Here is a 17,744-nt window from a genome sequence, read left to right as displayed (position 1 = left end):
ATTGAGTGTCTGCCCCCTGGTGGTCAGTGCGTGTCATAGCAACCGCTTGGTCGATTTGCATATTAGCCTTTTATTATATAGGATTATATAGGCTGTCTCAATGTTGATCTTCTGGATTGAGTTCCCAGGTATGGGGTATGTTCTTTCTATAAGAAGTTATCTTATTAATTTTTTTCAGGAAATATTTATTATAGTATTTTTTAATTTATTCTTTTTTATCTTGAAGGACATGTACAATATACCTTTAGAATTTTTTGGCCTATCTTCTATATTTGTCATTTTCTCTTAGATTTCTCTTTATTCATTCTGGAATTAAATTTTTTTCCTTCTTTTCATTTTTTATTCCCTTAAGGCAGTGGTCGGCAAACTGCGGCTCGCGAGCCACATGCAGCTTTTGGCCCCTTGAGTGTGGCTCTTCCACAAAATACCACGGCCTGGGCGAGTCTATTTTGAAGAAGTGGCGTTAGAAGAAGTTTAAGTTTAAAAAATTTGGCTCTCAAAAGAAATTTCAATCGTTGTACTGTTGATATTTGGCCCTGTTGACGAATGAGTTTGCCGACCACTGCCTTAAGGCATTATCTGTTGTGCAAAAACCTTATTACTATGATATTCCTTCTAGTTCAGTCTTCATTTGTGAAATAAGTTTTCTTTTCTTTACAAATCTTTCCTGAGTTTTACTACCTAATTTCTGGTAATTCTGATTTGTGCTTTTCTATCTTATGCTATTTCCTTAATTTACTTTAGCTCATTTTGATATATTGTTATTGTTTTTACCTGGTTTTGTGTACATGTCTGTCTGGAGTGCTTTTATTCATTAGGAATGTTATTCTGCTCCTTATTCTGTTTTGTTTTAAAATGTTTTTATTGGTCTTTAGAGAGGAGGGGAGAGGGATATAGATAGAAACATCATGGCTCAGCTGCCTCTTGCACACCCCCTACTGGGGATTGAGCCTGAAACCCGGGCATGTGCCCTGACCAGGAATTGAACCATGATGTTTTGGTTCATAGGTTGATGCTCAACCACTGAGCCACAGCTGGGCTCTCAGTTTTTTTTTGTTTTTTTGTTTTTTTAAATATATTTTACTGATTTTTTACAGAGAGGAAGAGAGAGGGATAGAGAGTTAGAAACATCGATGAGAGAGAGACATCAATCAGCTGCCTCCTGCACGCCCCCCACTGGGGATGTGCTCGCAACCCAGGTACATGCCCTTGACCAGAATCGAACCTGGGACCCTTCAGTCCGCAGGCCGACGCTCTATCCACTGAGCCAAACCGGTTAGGGCTGGGCTCTCAGTTTTTATAACTTCATTATGAGGTTTGGCTGCAATCCTTTCGGTTGCTCATTTTCACATGAAATTAGTTTTCCTGCACATTTAGGAGGGGGGATGTGAGTCATGATAGCCTTGCTAAATTCAAAGCTCTTCCTTTTCTGTTTTTTTGTTTTGTTTTGAAATATTTTTATTGTTTTTTTTTTACAGAGAGGGATAGAGAGCTAGAAACATCAATGAGAGAGAAACATCGATCAGCTGCCTCCTGCACACCCCCAACTGGGAATGTGCCCACAACCAAGGCACATGCCCTTGACCGGAATCGAACCTGGGACCCTTTAGTCCACAGGCCGACGCTCTATCCACTGAGCCAAACCGGTTAGGGCATCTTCCTTTTCTGTTTTTATGAAGTGTTCAAAAATATGGCTTCAGGGTTACTGCAGATGTAATTCATTAAGGTGACTTCATTAGGGTGCACCCTAATCCAATATAACTGGTGTTCTCATGAAAAGGAGAAGACCCCTACAGAGGAAGGATGATGTGAAGACATGGCAAGAAGGCCATCTACAAACCCCAGAGAGAGGCCTGGGACAGATCCTCCCCTCACAGGCCTCAGAAGAAACACCTTGATTATGGACATCTAGCCTCCTAAAATGTGACCCAATAAATTCCTGTGGTTTAACCCCCCCCCCCAAATATATATATATATATATGGCTTCAGTTGTTCTGAGATCTCCTGGCTCTGTTCCCCATTCCCACACTCATCTGGAATTCCCTTTTCTTTGCCCCAGATATCCCTGTCCTGCACTACTTGTATTCTGTTCCCTGCATTTTTGACTCTGGTGTCCTGGAAAGACATTTTGTCTGGTTTTGAGAGGTCACAGGACCTGGGCTGCTCCAGCTTCTTCAGACCTTACTTTGGACCCCTTGCACTCATCAGCTGCCAACTGGATTGAATAAAACTTCCCCCACCCCACCCTAGTAACCAGCTGCTGTTCTATTGGTCCTCTGTACTTTCCAGGGAGTACTTTCTGGCTATTTTGAGATTCTCTTATTTTTAGATTTCTCAGACACCCTGTTGCTTCCCTCTGCTTCTTTGCACAAAAATGTTGACTCCATATAAGTCTTCAGACTGACAGTGGTTTCCACCTACTTGAGTTCTGGGGTTTGTGGTGATACCGTGTTACCCGGTTCGGTTGTAGATGTTGTCCGTAGGTTTGCCAAGGTGACCTTAAGCTCTCTGTTGCCTCAATTTGTGACCATCTTCTTTTATCTGCTGATCAGACTTTAAGTCCAATGTGTCTTTGTTCCCTACTCACAAATACGTAGGGAACTCCTGTCCTGAAGAGAACAACAAAAGCAGGAGGGAATCAGCAATCCTGACCTGGCAGAAGCTCAGCCTCCTGGATGGTGTGCCTTTGAACATAAAGTATTAAAAAATATCTTTGAGGTGTCACTTGTTTCTCCCTTGAATGCACTCTAGGAAGTCATGGCACCTTGAAGGGACACTCAAAGTGCCCTTAAAGAAATGTCTAAAATATGCTGTAAGTGGTCATGTTCCTTAAACCCACTATTCCATACTTATATGAGGAAAATTCAGATGTTCAACTTAACCCCCATACTTCACCAGATAGCACATTCAATAAAATTCTCGGCAGCCTCCAACATGCTAAAGACAAAACATCAAGGAAGAACTTGAGGTCAAAGTCATCAAGTGAAGACACAGATGTTACATGAGGTATTTATTTTGCAACCATTAGGTTCAGTTGCCCAGTATCAGGTCACCAAAGACAAATTTCCAGACGCCCAATGAATCCCAACCAAAGTTCACACTGTTTGGCCATTTTACGATGGCAAGCATTTGGAGAAAAGAGGATCACCTAGGAAATCTGTACACAATTCAGGGAAAAGACATCAGAAGTTAGGATGGATCCGTGCCAGGAATTAAGGGCATATCTCATGTGAGGCACATCACTTGACCGTGAGAAGCAAATGGCAGGCACCTGAGCATGCCTAACCCATCCCCTGGTGTTTCATTCCAAACCAGCGCACAGTCACAATGATCACAGGCAAGGGAAAAGAAGAGCTGAAAGACACATGTGCTGAACAACATTTAATTTTTGTTTGTTAAATAGGTAATTAGGCTTCAGATGTTAGGGGTTGGTGCCATTCCATTGGTTTTCCTGCTGGCTTTGGTGTCCAGGAGACCACATTCCAAAAAACTTAAAAGAGGACTGAAAAACAAACAAGCAAAAAAAAAAAAAGTAACTTTCAAGATAAAGACTCCCTCATACAAAAAGGAGCTGAACTGTAGAAAAGCATACTACTTATGTTTAAAGATATAATTTCAACACCAAAGACATCTGCCGACACCAGGCTGCTTTTCTTATACAAACTATATCACTGGAAAACCGAACGGCAGATAAAGGAAAGTTTTATAAATGAAGCATTCCAGTTAGTAAACAAAGAAGGAAAGATAGAACTGAAATATCACCATTTTGAAGCCCCTAATAAATTAATGGATCTAGGCAATGCTTATTAATAGCCACTAATATCAAAAAGAAAAATATAATTAGGCATTAGGAGTTTACGGATAGAAGAATTTAACTTCGCTTGTCAAGTAGTCTTGCCCCCCCCCCCCCAAAAAAAAAACACCCTGAATCTGATCAAATCTTTAAATACAACCACCAATCTGCAGAAAAAAAGATAGGGCAACATGTTAGATAACACTAAGTAGGTATAATCAGCAAAATCCAGATAGTGAGAAACCATCGGGTAAACAATTCTTCAACAAATAAATGGCCAAGTGAGAAAGGGCGATGGAGTAGGATTCTATAATTTAAAGGCATTTAAGAGATACATCAAACAACTTCAACATGAAATTCAAACACTGAATATATTTGACATTAAGGCATTATAATTTTTTAAAATGTGACCATAGTATTATGATAATGTTTTAAAGAGGGTCTTTTATAGATACAGAATTTAAATATTATGGATAAAATAACAGGATGTCTTACATTTGCTTCAAAATAATATGGGCAGAAAGAGGTGGGTGTATGGATGAAAAGCGATCAGCCAAGAGTTGACAACCATTGAAAGTGGGTGATGAGTACATGGAAAGTCAATATACTATTCACTCTACTTCTGTCTATGTTTAAAATTTTCCACTAAATTAAGTTTTTTAAAAAGAATAAAAAGTTATGTTGACCCACTTGCCACCCCAGGTTCTCTCAATTTACCGCAAAGTAAGGGAACAAAGAAGAACATTGAGAAAGAAATAGCCCAGGAACTGAAAGTGGATTCTCTGGGCAGGGACATTTCAGACACGGCATGGAAAGAATAAGAGATGGGTAGAAAACAGTGTTAGCCATGGTGTGAAGTCGTTCAGTTTAGATGCTGTGTGACAGGGCAGTGGTCGGCAAACTCATTAGTCAACAGAGCCAAACATCAACAGTACAACGATTGAAATTTCTTTTGAGAGCCAAATTTTTCAAACTTAAACTTCTTCTAACGCCACTTCTTCAAAATAGACTCACCCAGGCCGTGGTATTTTGTGAAAGAGCCACACTCAAGGGGCCAAAGAGCCGCATGTGGCTCGAGAGCCGCAGTTTGCCAACCACTGTTATAGGGGATTAGAGCATTGAGTGAAAGCTGATTTAAGAATAAAAGAATTGACGTGTATAAACCTAGTAAAAAAAAAAAGGTGTGCAGCTTTGGCTTATGAAATAAGCAGTCCTGACATGAGTGAGTGAAAGGATAACTGCATATAAACCTGTGTATAGAACAGGAGGGTTTTAATGATAAAGGCGTCTCCTGAAGTCCTTTGCTCTTCTCTTATTAGAGCCCTGCTCACACTGCAGTGTAAGTATGCTGGCCGCGCTCCACTGGACAGACCCACTCGTCACCGCCCTGGGAAGGCAGCCCCAGTCTGGATGAGGCCCTTCCGATATTCCATGCCTCAAGCCAAAGTAAGGCTTCCTAGGTGCAGCTTCCAGGCTTTACCAGGGTTTGGGCTCAGAGGAGAAATGGCACTAGCCCTCTGGTGATAAGTTGATTTTTTAAAAGGAAGGAAAGAAGGAAGCCAGATATTCAATGACTTATGTAGGGGTAGCCTCCCTGATTACAAGAAATGGGAGGTTCCCCTGTGATCTGAGGTTTCAGGGAGAAAAGGGGTTAATGCTCTCCCAGTGATCCATTCCAGGCCACGTCCTCTAATGCACAGATTTACATGAGAAAGGTTATCTGCGAGATTAGAAGCCATACTTTTTCAGTGAAAGCTAGGAGTCCAGAGATTACGGTGGAGGGCACAGCCAGCTCATAAATCTGCAGTGCCTGGAGCTCTGGACAGCCCCTCTCACTGGCAAAGCGATCGATGCTTCTGCCAGGGAGGCTCCAAAGAAACTGTTCATCACTATCTCATTTGCAGACTTGACCCCCAATTGGAGGCACTGACACCCACATTTATAGATCTGAGCAAAGCCCAGAGGTATCAAATGGGTGTAAATCAGGATGGGAGGTCTACAAGGGCCCTGAGGGCCAGTCTCTTCTCAGATGCCAGCTTCTGACTCTTAAGGTTCACAGCACCTGGGACACTTGGTCTGGAGACTTTATAAACAAAATATAAGAAAGGAAGTGAAATCTCAGCTCAGGAGCAGTCCAAGAGAGCCCACCAGGGCCTCACCAGCTTGATGTCTGGTATTCTGACAAAGGGGGAGACCCAAGCACCTGTTACCACTGTACCGTCTACCTCTGTCCCTCTCCAGCTGGGCTCAGATTTTCTTGTTCTCAGTGATATAGTATCACTGTGCCCCAATGAACAGCCTGTGTCTTCACTTTCAAAAAAGCCATGGGAAGCTGATTACTCTTTTCAGAACAATGGGTAACTGATTACTTCTGCTCATTCAGGACTCAGTTCAAACAAGTCCCCTTCTATGATGTACAACACAGGTGTAATGGGATAGCAAGGTAGGTTGGAAGGGAAGGAACGTTTCAGACATCTGTGCAAAGGCATGATGTGTCTGGCAATGGCAAGAAGTTCAGCATGGCTGAAGCCTTGGAATACTGACGAGGTAGAACAGGGAGGCAAGAACAGCCATGGAGGAATTGACATTTTTCCTACACTCTACCCATTAAGCTAACCACTGACTGTGGAATCATCAGAGGCCCAGAGAACAGACCATGCGTGCGAATTTGTAAGCTTTGGAGAACCCTATATATAAAAGGCTAATATGCAAAGTGTCCCCTCGGGAGTTCGACCGGAGACCAGGAGTTCGATCACTCGCTATGACGTGCACTGACCACCGAGGGTGACGCAGAACGAAGGAAGGCCCTGGCTGGTAGCTGGTAGCCGGGAAAGGAAGACCTTCGCCGGTGGCTGGCAGTCGGGGAAGGAAGACCCCAACTGGCCCTGATTGTTGGCCAGGCCTAGGGACCTTACCCGTGCACAAATTTTGTGCACCGGGCCTCTAGAAAGTAATTTAAAAGAGGTCACACTCAGAGTCTGAGCCCATGTTGAGAAATCACAGGGAAACTAGAAAAAAAAACCACCAGGACTGTAACCAAATGGAACAAACCTATACTGTGCTGCTGGGAAGGCAGTAGAGAATAGAGGGGATGCTGGGACCAAAAGGCAGGAGCTCTTCTAGAAAAATCTAAGATCTTGCGTTTCCCAAATCACATGGATTTCACAAATGGAGACTTCAGCAAGAGAGACATGCACATACACACACACCACACTAAACTGTGCAAAAAGATGAACAGGTCTGACCCTCTCTGTTTTATGCTAACAGAACTGATGCACCTGCCCATTTTTTACTGTACCACACAGCAAGAAGATAAAAATATAACCTCTTACTTCCTCTTCAGCTGGACTTGGCTGCTACAGCTGTTTGGTTTGGAACAAATGCAGTTGTTGGAAGATGGTCCACCTCTGGTGCATCAAAAAAGTATGCCTGCAGAAAAAGAAGACCCATAAGGGGAGTTACAAAACAGAGCAGTAAAGACTCCAGGCGAATAGTACTGCTGGGTTCTCATGGCCCCTGTGTCCCTGTAACATACAATGTCTCTGCTTCTTTCTTCTCACTTATTTGACTGTGAGTGCCTTTTTAAAATTCCGTTACCATTTACTGAGCATTTACTACATATAACTTAATCTTCATAACAACCCTGTGAGGTTATTATCCTCATTTAACGGATGAAGAAACTGAGGTTCAGAGGGGTGCATATGGGGAAGCCAGGACTCAAAGGTGGCTCTTTCTAACTCCAAAGCTCAAGTCTCTCCTCCGAAGACTATATCCTTCTTGTCTCTGTGTCATCAGCCCCTCACACAGGGCTGGCGTACCATGTCAACAACTAGTACTCAATGAACTAAACTACGATAGATTGCTGCTAAACCAGGTGGCTCTCTGTAAAGACCTTCAAAAGAAAATGCTAGGCAGGCCGTACCTCATAATTCTTCAGCTTGGAATGAAAGGTTTGGTAAGTGCTTCCACTCACCATCTATAATTTAACTGTCAAAAATCAGAAGGAGCCGAGGCCGGTTTGGCTCAGTGGATAGAGCGTCAGCCTGTGGACTGAAAGGTCCCAGGTTCGATTCCGGTCAAGGGCACGTACTTGGTTGCGGGCACATCCCCAGTGGGAGGTGTGCAGGAGGCAGCTGATCGATGTTTCTCTCTCATCGATGTTTCTAGCTCTCTGTTCTTCTCCCTTCCTCTCTGTAAAAGAATCAATGAAATATATTAAAAAAAAAAAAAATCAGAAGGAAGTGGAAGAGGGAAAACATTAAGGAGGATCATCTCACCTGTGTCAAGGTCTCAGAATCTTAACTTTAGCCCAGAAAAATACCAATCTCACTAGCCTTGAACACTGGATATTCAAAAGAAAGGTGAATCGTTAATAAATCAAGGAGTTAGGGCCTTAGGAAGGTAAAAAGATAAAAAGGCACCAAGTTAAGAACCATTTCACCTGCTCTGCCCTCTTGGCCAGAAGGGGGCACCAATATGACACGCTGGAGCTTTCCCAAACAGATTCCCAGTTAACTCTACAATAGTCCATTTCAAAAAGTTTCTAGCTGAAACCGGTTTGGCTCAGTGGAAAGAGCGTCAGCCTGCGGACTGAAGGGTCCCGGGTTCGATTCCAGTCAAGGGCATGTACCTTGGTTGCGGGCACATCTCCAGTGGGAGGTGTGCAGGAGGCAGCTGATCGATGTTTCTAGCTCTCTATCCCTCTCCCTTCCTCTCTGTAAAATATCAATAAAATATATTTAAAAAAAAAAAGTTTCTGGCTGCAAACTCCCTCTCTAGTTTACCACATGCCCAGGGTAATTCTATTAGGTTTGTGGGTTTTTTTTTAAATATATTTTATTGATTTTTTACAGAGAGGAAGGGAAAGGGATAGAGAGTTAGAAACATCAATGAGAGAGAAACATCAATCAGCTGCCTCCTGCACACCCCCTACTGGGGATGTGCCTGCAACCAAGGTACATGCCCTTGACAGGAATCAAAACTGGGACCCTTCAGTCCACAGGCCAACGCTCTATCCACTGAGCCAAACCGGTTAGGGCTCTATTAGTTTTAAAGTCTTCCTCCCAGGACCCCTTTCAGCAACTGTTTTCTGAGGCAGAGAAAACAGTTCCTAACTTAAGGGGGAGCCAGAGGCCATGCTGCTAGTGTTGGGCCCTCCAGTTCCCTGGCAGGAGCGCTGGGCCAGGCAGCCCCCATGATGCAGGAGCAATGCTTTTCTTCTAACTACTGGAGGAACCTCATCAGATAGAATGAGACAGGAGGCCCAGGTGCTAAACGGGACTTTGCTAGTAACTTGCACTGTGACTTGGACAAGTCACTCCACCCTATGGCCTCAGTTTTGTTTTGTTTTGTTTTAAAAGCTGGAGATAGCCCTAGCTCATTTGGGTCAGTGGATAGAGGATCAGCCTGCGGCCTGAAGGGTCCTGGGTTTGATTCTGGTCAAGGGCACGTGAGGGAGACAAGCAATCGATGTGTTTCCCTCTCTGTCTCTCCCCTTCCCTTCCACACTCTCTAAAAATCAATGGAAAAATATCCTCGGGTGAGGATTAACAAAAAAACAAAACAAAACAAAACAAAACAAAACAAAAGCTGGAGATATTTATTTTGGGTACTGTTCAACTTAATAGTTTAACTTTACAGACTAAGCTGAGAAATTCTCTCTTAAAAGAAAAAAGGATTATATTTTCCCCTCTGATTTTAAAAGTAATACATATTATAACGAATTCAAATAATACAAAAGTATGAAAGTACCCTGTTATAAAAACACCTTCTTAACCCTTTGTTTTTTGTTGTTTTTGTTTTTTTTGTCTAAAAATATATGTGGCATATAGGCCTCAATTTCTTATCTGTAAAACAAAAGGATTGGAAAAAATGATCTCTAAGGGCAAGTTATAATTCTATGATTCATTAGTTCCACAAATACTGGGGCGCAGGGCCCGCTGCTATTGGCAGTAACCACCTCAAACATAGGCTCGTACATCTACAGTCATACTAGCCAAGGACTCACCCTCTGCTGCTTCCTTAGGTGTCCCTGCCGGGTGTGTGCCAGTACCAACTTAGACATCGTGTACAGGTGCAGCACCGAGGGGACCTCAGCAGGTATGGGACTGTCACATGCTTCACTGCACTAAGGCAACAGCGCCCATCTGTGCTCCTCAGGGGAGTGAGAAGGCCAAGCTGTCTGATTCAGCCAGTGTCCCTTGGTTCAACTAGCTCCTCTGACAATTCCTCTCCCTGCCTTTCCAATAATGTCTTTGTTTGTACAGTTTGTCCTGTTTTTCCTGCTGCACGTATCATTCAATCCTTACTGCAGCTCCTTTTCCTAAGTGAGGAGGTGGGGGTACAGAGGGGGTAAATAACCAGAGCAGGGAGATGGACAGGACGAGAACCCATCTCCTCACTTCTGCTTCAGCCCTCTTGCACTGCACATGTCCTCCAGAAGAGAAAGGAGGCAGCAAGCTCCCGTGTGGAGAACCAAACCCCGGGCGCCCTGGCTACACACCTGATCATGGGATGGCTCCCTTCCCTAAGGAGAAAACCGGGCTCCCCTCCAACAAGGGATCCTTCACCCGCAATCACTTCCCTGCTCCTCCAAGTCCCTTAGAACTCAACAGAGCAACGCCTTTTCTCCTGCCTCTTTCCTCCAACTTCTCAACCAGGAATATAATGGGTAAGAAGTTCAGGAGAGAAACAGGAAGTCAGTGAGAGGCACTGTGAAAGGGCAGTTTTTAGAGTTGTGTGACCTTGGACGGCTCTTACTGGGGCACTCAGGATAAGCAGCAGAGTGGAACCTGGCGGTTTCTGATGACACAGTGCTTTTTTAATAGCTTCTTTACATCTGAAGAAACTGTCACAGTGTCTGGCCCGATCACACCCATTGCTCTGAGTCTCACAAAAGCCCATGGAAATATGAACCTCCCTAACCAATGAGGAAACAAGGTTCTAAGAGTTAAGTCACTTGCCGGGGTTCAGCGTGCTAAGCAACTCCCAGTCCAGTGCTCTTTCCACCTCATTATAGTGCTCTCTTTTAAAAATTCCTAACTGCAGTGTCAGTCACCCCAAAGGGGAGTAATAGGCATAGGAGGTAAAAGATTCTGGCCACAGGTACCAAATGAAATGGGTTAACAGTAATAGTAATAACAACAACTACAACCACACCTCCCTGCTCTATTATCCAATCTGCCTTGCTCCTCTCTATTTTTTACAGAACCAAACAAGGCAATAATGCATTTTCTCTTCAACAAGTTCTCCACCAGGTATATACTGGGGAAAAGATTCAGAAGAGAGACAGAAGATGCCAGTGAAAGGTGTTACAGTGAGAGAGGCAGTTACCATGCAAAGAGCATTCTTCTTCAGCAGACAGAAGGGTCACGGCAGCTTTTCAGGGGATCGGCAGAGATTCCAGTGAGGCTCTGCCATGAGCCAAACCCACAGTCTCTGCCTCAAGGGTTTAAAGCTTAGGCACATGTAGAGTGCATGTAAACCAGGTCTGTGTTTCAGAACTTGACACTTTTTATGAGACTTGTTCAATGATAGAGTTTTGGGATCTTATTAAACACTTAATGAGACCATGGTCGTCTACACAAAAATATTAAAGATCAAACGGTACCAAAGAAATATTTCCTCCCACAACTGCAAAACCTGACCAAGGGTCTGGACGTGGGCTCTGTGGACGACTCCCCGCGGGCACGTGCTTTCCTTCATCTGTGACCTTATTAACATTCTTGGACTTGGAGGTTTTTCAAACCCTGCGCCAGGCCTTGTTAAGGCCACGGACAGCAATTTTTGAGCACCATGTCTACAAAAGATACAAAGCCACGTCTCCTTAGGATCAAAGGAAAGGGATCTAACTTATGTGCATTTATGGGATAAGTTCTATGTCCTGTGCTTTATATATATTATTTTATTTTGTCCTCAGAACATCCCTCTGAGGCAGGACCTATTATACCCACATTACAGATTCAAAGTTCACAGAGCCAGTGAGTGACAGAGCTGGCCTTCAATCTGGGCCTGTCTGACTCAAAAAGCACACACTCTCCCTAATAAGACACCTAAACACATGAACTCAAAAATGGTTTTAAGTGTTTTTCATCTTTAAAATAACTCTCTCCTTTCCTGTACTAGACTTCATTCTCAAGCTTTCCACGTACGAAGCTTTAAATTTCAAAACTCTTTCTAGTTATGTGCAGAAACTAGCAAAGGCATCCAAAGCAGAACTCCCAGTCCTATTTATAGACACTCACCTACCCCTATGTCCTCTGGCCAGACAACAAGTCTTGATTAAACATTAGAAATCAGGTAAAGCTGGAGATTACAATCAAATCCTCATGACTTTGCCCTGGCCGGGTGGCTCAATTGATTGGAGCATTGTCCCCTGCACCGAAAGGTTGCAGGTTTGATTCCCAGTCAGGGCACATACCTAGATTGTGGGTTTGATCACCGGTCAGGGCATGTAAGAGAGGCAGCTGTTGATGTTTCTCTCATATTGCTGTCATGTCTCTCTCTCCCCCCATTCCTCTCTCTCTAAAATCAATAAAACATATTCTTGGGTAGGATAAAAAAATCCTCATGACTTTACTCTTCTCATCCAGGAGAGTCTATCTAACACAATGTTTATTTCATGGAGCCAGTTCTAAAGAACCACCATGTCAAACAGTTTGAGGCTTTTAAGTATTTGCATTTAAAGCACTCCATAGCCCTAGCCGGTTGGCTCAGTGGATAGAGCGTCGGCCTGCGGACCAAAGGGTCCCGGGTTCGATTCGGATCAGGGGCACATACCTTGGTTGCAGGCTCCTCCCCAGCCCAGACCCTGGTCAGGGCTTGTGCAAGAGGCAACCAATCGATGTGTTTCTCTCACATCAATGTTTCTTTCTGTCTTTCCCTCTCTCTTCCACTCTCCCTAAAAATCAATGGAAAATTATCCTCAGATTAACAAAAATATAAAAGTAAATATATGTAATACTAAGAACGTCTATCTAATAAATAAATAAATAAATAAATAAATAAAGCACACCATAAAAACACAGGAATGAGACCATACCAAGCAGCCCACAGAAAGCAGCGTGTGAAGCAACACAATCGTCACAATTGTGGCCAATGCAATACGCCGATTATCCTCACGAACGGCTGGCCAAAAGGTCATTGCCAAGACAGAGCCTGAGATGCCCAGCGCCATCATGACTAGAATCCAACGAACAGCTTTCTGGGGGATAATCCACAGTATCTGAAAGAAGAGGTGGGGGGGGGTGGTTGGGAGGCACTTCAGAGAGGCATATCTGTATATATAAAAGCCCAATATGCAAGTTGTCCCCTCGGGAGTTCTATGGGGAGACAGGGAGTTCAATCGTTCACTATGACGTGCGCTGACCACCAGGGGGCGGCACGGAACAAAGGAAGGCCCAGGCCAGCAGGAAGCTGACAGCCAGCAGCCAGGGAAGGAAGGCCCCGGCTAGCAGAAGGCTCTGATCAGCCCTGATCTCCAGCCAGGCCTAGGGACCCCACCCATGCACGAATTTCGTGCACCAGGCCTCTAGTCCATATATATAAAAGGCTAATATGCAAAGTGTCCCTTCGGAAGTTCGACCATGAGACCGGGAGTTCAATCACTCGCTATGATGTGCACTGACCACCAGGGGGCAGCGCAGAAAATGGTGGGTGACCAGTGGTGGTGGCAGGGCGCTGAGGGAGCGAGGGAAGGAGGAGGCGGGGAGGCAGGGAACCTGATGGGCCCTGATCACTGGCCAGGCCTAGGGACCCTACCAGTGCACGAATTGCATGCACCAGGCCTCTAGTATGTTTATAAAGGCCCGTAAGCCAATCAGCACTGGCCTGCACTGACTTTCTGGTTTCTCAGCACAGCCTAGAGAACCACCACCAGCATGCAGACTGAGGGAAAGCTTTCACAGAAGGACTTTAGATCCGTGAAGGCACTTTTCTCCCCAGTGCCCATTCATGTTGAACTTCTAAATTCACAGGGTTAGTTTGTGGTGTGTGTTTTTTCAATTTATTTTTATTGTTGACAGTATCACAGATGTCCCCATTTTTCCCCCTTTGCCCATGCCCCACCCCAGGCCTTCACTACACTATTATTTGTTTCCATGTGTTATGCATATAAGTTCTTTGCTTAATCTCTTCCCACCCCTACCCCACCCCCCTTCCCTCTGAGATCTGTCAGTCTGTTCCATGCAATTCCCAGGCATATCAGTGTTAGGCTAGGAATAATGAAGCCGGTTGAATTTTCAACCAAAAATAGGACATAACTCAGAATAAGTGTGGTACTTACTGCTGTGGGGATATAAATGAAGAGTGAATATCCATAGACGCACACAATCTCCAAAAATGAATAGGAAACGATGTTCATAACTTTGCTGTTTCTCCACAGGAGGAAACCCCAGAGTGCGAAGGGAACCAGCCAGGCGTAGGCATAGATGACTGTGGCTGCTATGGACACTGAGGATAACAGGACAAAAGCCTTCAATGCACTACCAGAGCACTTCCAGTCCCGTACTGAACCTACTTCCTAACATTTGAATCTATTTCACTGGGCCATGGAATCACCATAGACCCTGAGCCTGGCACAGCACCCGAGACATAATAAGTGCTCTATAAATGATCAATAAGGCGCTCTGAATTGATCAATCTTTTTAAAAAACATATTTTTATTGATTTCAGAGAGAGAGGGAGAGAGAGATAGAAACATCAATGATGAGAGAGAATCACTGAATGGCTGCCTCCTGCATGCCCCCTACTGAGGGATCAAGCCTGCAACCCGGCATGTGCCCTGACTGGTAATTGAACAATGACCTACTGGTTCATAGGTCGCCGAACCACTGAGCCACACCAGCTGGGCAGAACTGATCAATCTTTAGCATTTGTCTTCGTGATGATGACCAGTAGTCTCTCATATGTTTTTTTAAATTTGTTTAATAACTAAGAACTAATATTATTAAATTAGTCATTAAAAACTTGAATTATTCAACTAAAATACTTCAGAAGGCCACACTACAAGTGTTTAAATGTACTGAGCCTTTCAATCAAATAAAAGCCAACTATTCCCTTGGAAGAACACATCCTCTTTCCTAGTATAACAAGAGCTGACATTGATTTCTTTACCAAATTTATTAAAATGCCCTGGGTACAGATTAACTTGCTCTGCATACTATTTAGGGTTCCTTCTGTCTCTGCAACAGGGAATTCTAGCTCATTGATGAATTGCTTGACATACTAGTATTCTCCAGTTTCACTTCCTTTTTAAATAATTCTGTCTCTGGCGGAAAAGGTATTCAGCAGCTCCTCAGAACAGCAATGTTCAGTATATTACTGCACCTCCCTCCTCCTCTGGCAGCAGCACGCCCTGGAGGATTCGTTCTCCCTCTTGTGGAGTGGAGGATCATAAAACATAGTTAAACCTGTGGCACCACCCTTTCTACATAAAAATCAGCAGGTAATTCACTCAACGCTCCTCAAAGGCACCTCTAGCAATTACGGTCCGACTGGTTAAGACACGTGATTGTCCAAAACACTGTTAGCTACCAGAGAAGCTTTTTCACATTGGAAACTCCCTGATTAGGCTAAATGTAACTTTGCTGACATACTGCCTTTTTTTTGGGTAACTAACAGAAGAGGAAAAGAATTACTACTATAGCTACAGCTAGCCACTGGGTGTCAGGCATTACACTGAGTGCTTTATTGAGAGGCAACACTGTATAACAGTCAAGGGCACAGGCCCTGGTTGCAGGGTCCCTGGGTTTCAATCCTAGCTATGCCACTATAGCTATGTAACCCAGGGTGGAAGTTACTTAACCATCCTGCCTCAGTTTCCTCATCTGTAAAGTGGGAAGAATAATAGCAGACTACCTTGTAAGATTAAGTGAGTACAAACAGGTATACTTAGAACACTGATTGATAAATAATAAATAACCAATAATTAGAATTTTATATTGTTAACAGATAAGTAAACACAATATTTCATATATTTTATATCTTCATTTTGGAGACAAGGAAACAAGATCAGAGAAGCTAAGTGGTCAAGATCAAATAATACGTGGTGGAAGCAGGATCTGACTTTGGTTGTGTGACTTACACTCTTTACGTAAAACGGAAAACTATTTATTGATAGAGGCAATGACTATTTTACATCCATGACTCCTTGAGACTAGGATGCCCAGCCAAAGTGGATAAGAACAGATAAAGACCCTCCTAGGCTTTCAGACCCCTGTCAGGCAGGGCGATTCACTCCTTCTTTTCTGTCAATACACCTACACCTACCTCAGATATAGAAATTAACACATACTATTTACAGCAATATGCATTTACCAGTCTTTCTTTGCTTAACCATCGAAGCTACTTGAAGGCAGGGTCTATAGCTCATTGATAACATTTATTGAGTTAAACTCTAACTAAGGTCATTTGACAAATGGAATTGGGACTGAATCCAGATCCGACTCCACAATGAAGAAGGAAAGAAGTGAAAATGGGCATGGAAGGTAGAGGGAAAGAAAGAAGGAAGGCTACACAGAGGCACACACATACAGGTAAATGCACACCTCTATATACACATATACATATATGTGTGTGTACATATATGTCTTCATATATATATATATATATATATATATATATATATATATATAGCTTTACATATATCAACTCTATTCATACAATAGCCCTATAATATAGGTATTAATAGTTCCATTTCACTGATAAGAAATCTGAAAGGATTCCTCTGCAAGGGAGATGAAATAACCTTCCCAACAAGGTAGAAGTTAATGAGTGGTGGGGCTGGAACTTGAAGCCAGTGACCTGGTTCCAGAAACCGTGCTTTTATACAGGATGTACAGCCTCACATCAGGAGAGCAGGCAGGCAGGGAGGGAAGGAGAAAACTGAGAATGTGACATAGGTCAATCTCCTACAAAGCCAAACTTTCTCATTTGAAGTGGCTCTCACCTAATTGTTGTTTTTGTTTTTGTTTTTAATTAGCCAATGCTACACAAGAAAGGCAGTTCAGAACGGGAATGTGATGCACAGCCCATCACTCATTTCTGCATTTTCCCTTCTGGGCCCCGACCCTTTGCAGACTTCTCTTTAACGAAGTTGCTGACAGCACAAGCATAAGTTTTGATGATCAGTCTTCCACCTTGCTCTAGAGCAGGGGTGGGAAACTGGCCCGCCCACAAAATCATTTGGTCTGGCCCAGCCAAGGCATTAAGGGTGAGTTCATTAAATGTTTGACCAAATACAGCAGGCTAATTTTTAAGTTGATCATTTTGTATGGCCCTCGAATAATGTTATAAATATCCAAATGGCCTTTGGCAGAAAAAAGGTTCCCCACCCTTCTCTAGAGCTTCATAATTAGTGGCTACAGACCTAGCTAGTTGAGTCATCATGACTTAAATAACAACATCCCTATTGTTTCCAACATTTGGATAACACAGATAATGCTACAATGGAAACTTGCATGCACACTGCTTTCTGCTTATTTTGTACATTTTTCTTTAAATAAATTCCAGTTGCTATTGGTCATTCCCTTAGTTTTACAGAAGACTATATGAAATTTCAATATTGTGATAGTACATTGAATTGTATACTTGAAAGTGGTTAATATGGCCAATTTTATGATAAGTAAATTTTATCACAATTTAAACATTTACTTGTATTTATACAAATGGATGGTAAATGCTGAGACACTGGGTATGTTTGAACCCTGAAATACAGCAAGCAGGGGATGCGGCACCTAGAGAGAGCCAGGGGCCCAAGAGCTCAGTGGGTAAAGGCACTCATGGTTACAAACTAACAACATTCCAAATGAGTCAAGCTACTCACCAACCTTTTCGGAATTCGGGTACATAATGGTATGTCTTCTCTCCCAGATGGATTAAGAAGTTGGAAAGATTCCCACTAATTGCTATGGCAAAGACCAATGTGGCGCATATCCAAAAGGGGCCTGCAAAA

General features: G+C 43.3%; 1 protein-coding gene across 8 annotated transcripts in view; it reads right to left on the bottom strand.

Moving 5' to 3' along the window:
- Window positions 1-2,474: 2,474 nt before the first annotated feature.
- The window catches only part of YIPF1 (Yip1 domain family member 1), a 28,596-nt gene continuing 13,326 nt past the window's right edge, over window positions 2,475-17,744 (bottom strand). For 5 of the 8 annotated variants that reach the window (XM_080654304.1, XM_080654305.1, XM_080654307.1 and 2 more), the window contains 5 exons: window positions 17,620-17,736; window positions 14,076-14,242; window positions 12,834-13,016; window positions 7,126-7,222; window positions 2,985-3,502 (listed from right to left, as the gene is read on the bottom strand). In XM_080654304.1, the coding sequence (XP_080510430.1) occupies window positions 7,133-7,222; window positions 12,834-13,016; window positions 14,076-14,242; window positions 17,620-17,736 (557 nt within the window). In that variant the 3' untranslated portion in view covers window positions 2,985-3,502; window positions 7,126-7,132. Of the gene's footprint in view, window positions 2,610-2,984; window positions 3,503-7,118; window positions 7,223-12,833; window positions 13,017-14,075; window positions 14,243-17,619; window positions 17,737-17,744 lie in introns of those variants that run through there. The other 3 variants (XM_080654310.1, XM_080654309.1, XM_080654311.1) reach the window with 2 other exon arrangements.

Source organism: Plecotus auritus (assembly GCF_963455305.1).
Source record: "Plecotus auritus genome assembly, chromosome: 2".
NCBI lineage: Eukaryota > Metazoa > Chordata > Mammalia > Chiroptera > Vespertilionidae > Plecotus > Plecotus auritus.
Note: the sequence above shows the minus strand (reverse complement) of the source record. Positions and strands in the feature narration are given on the sequence as shown.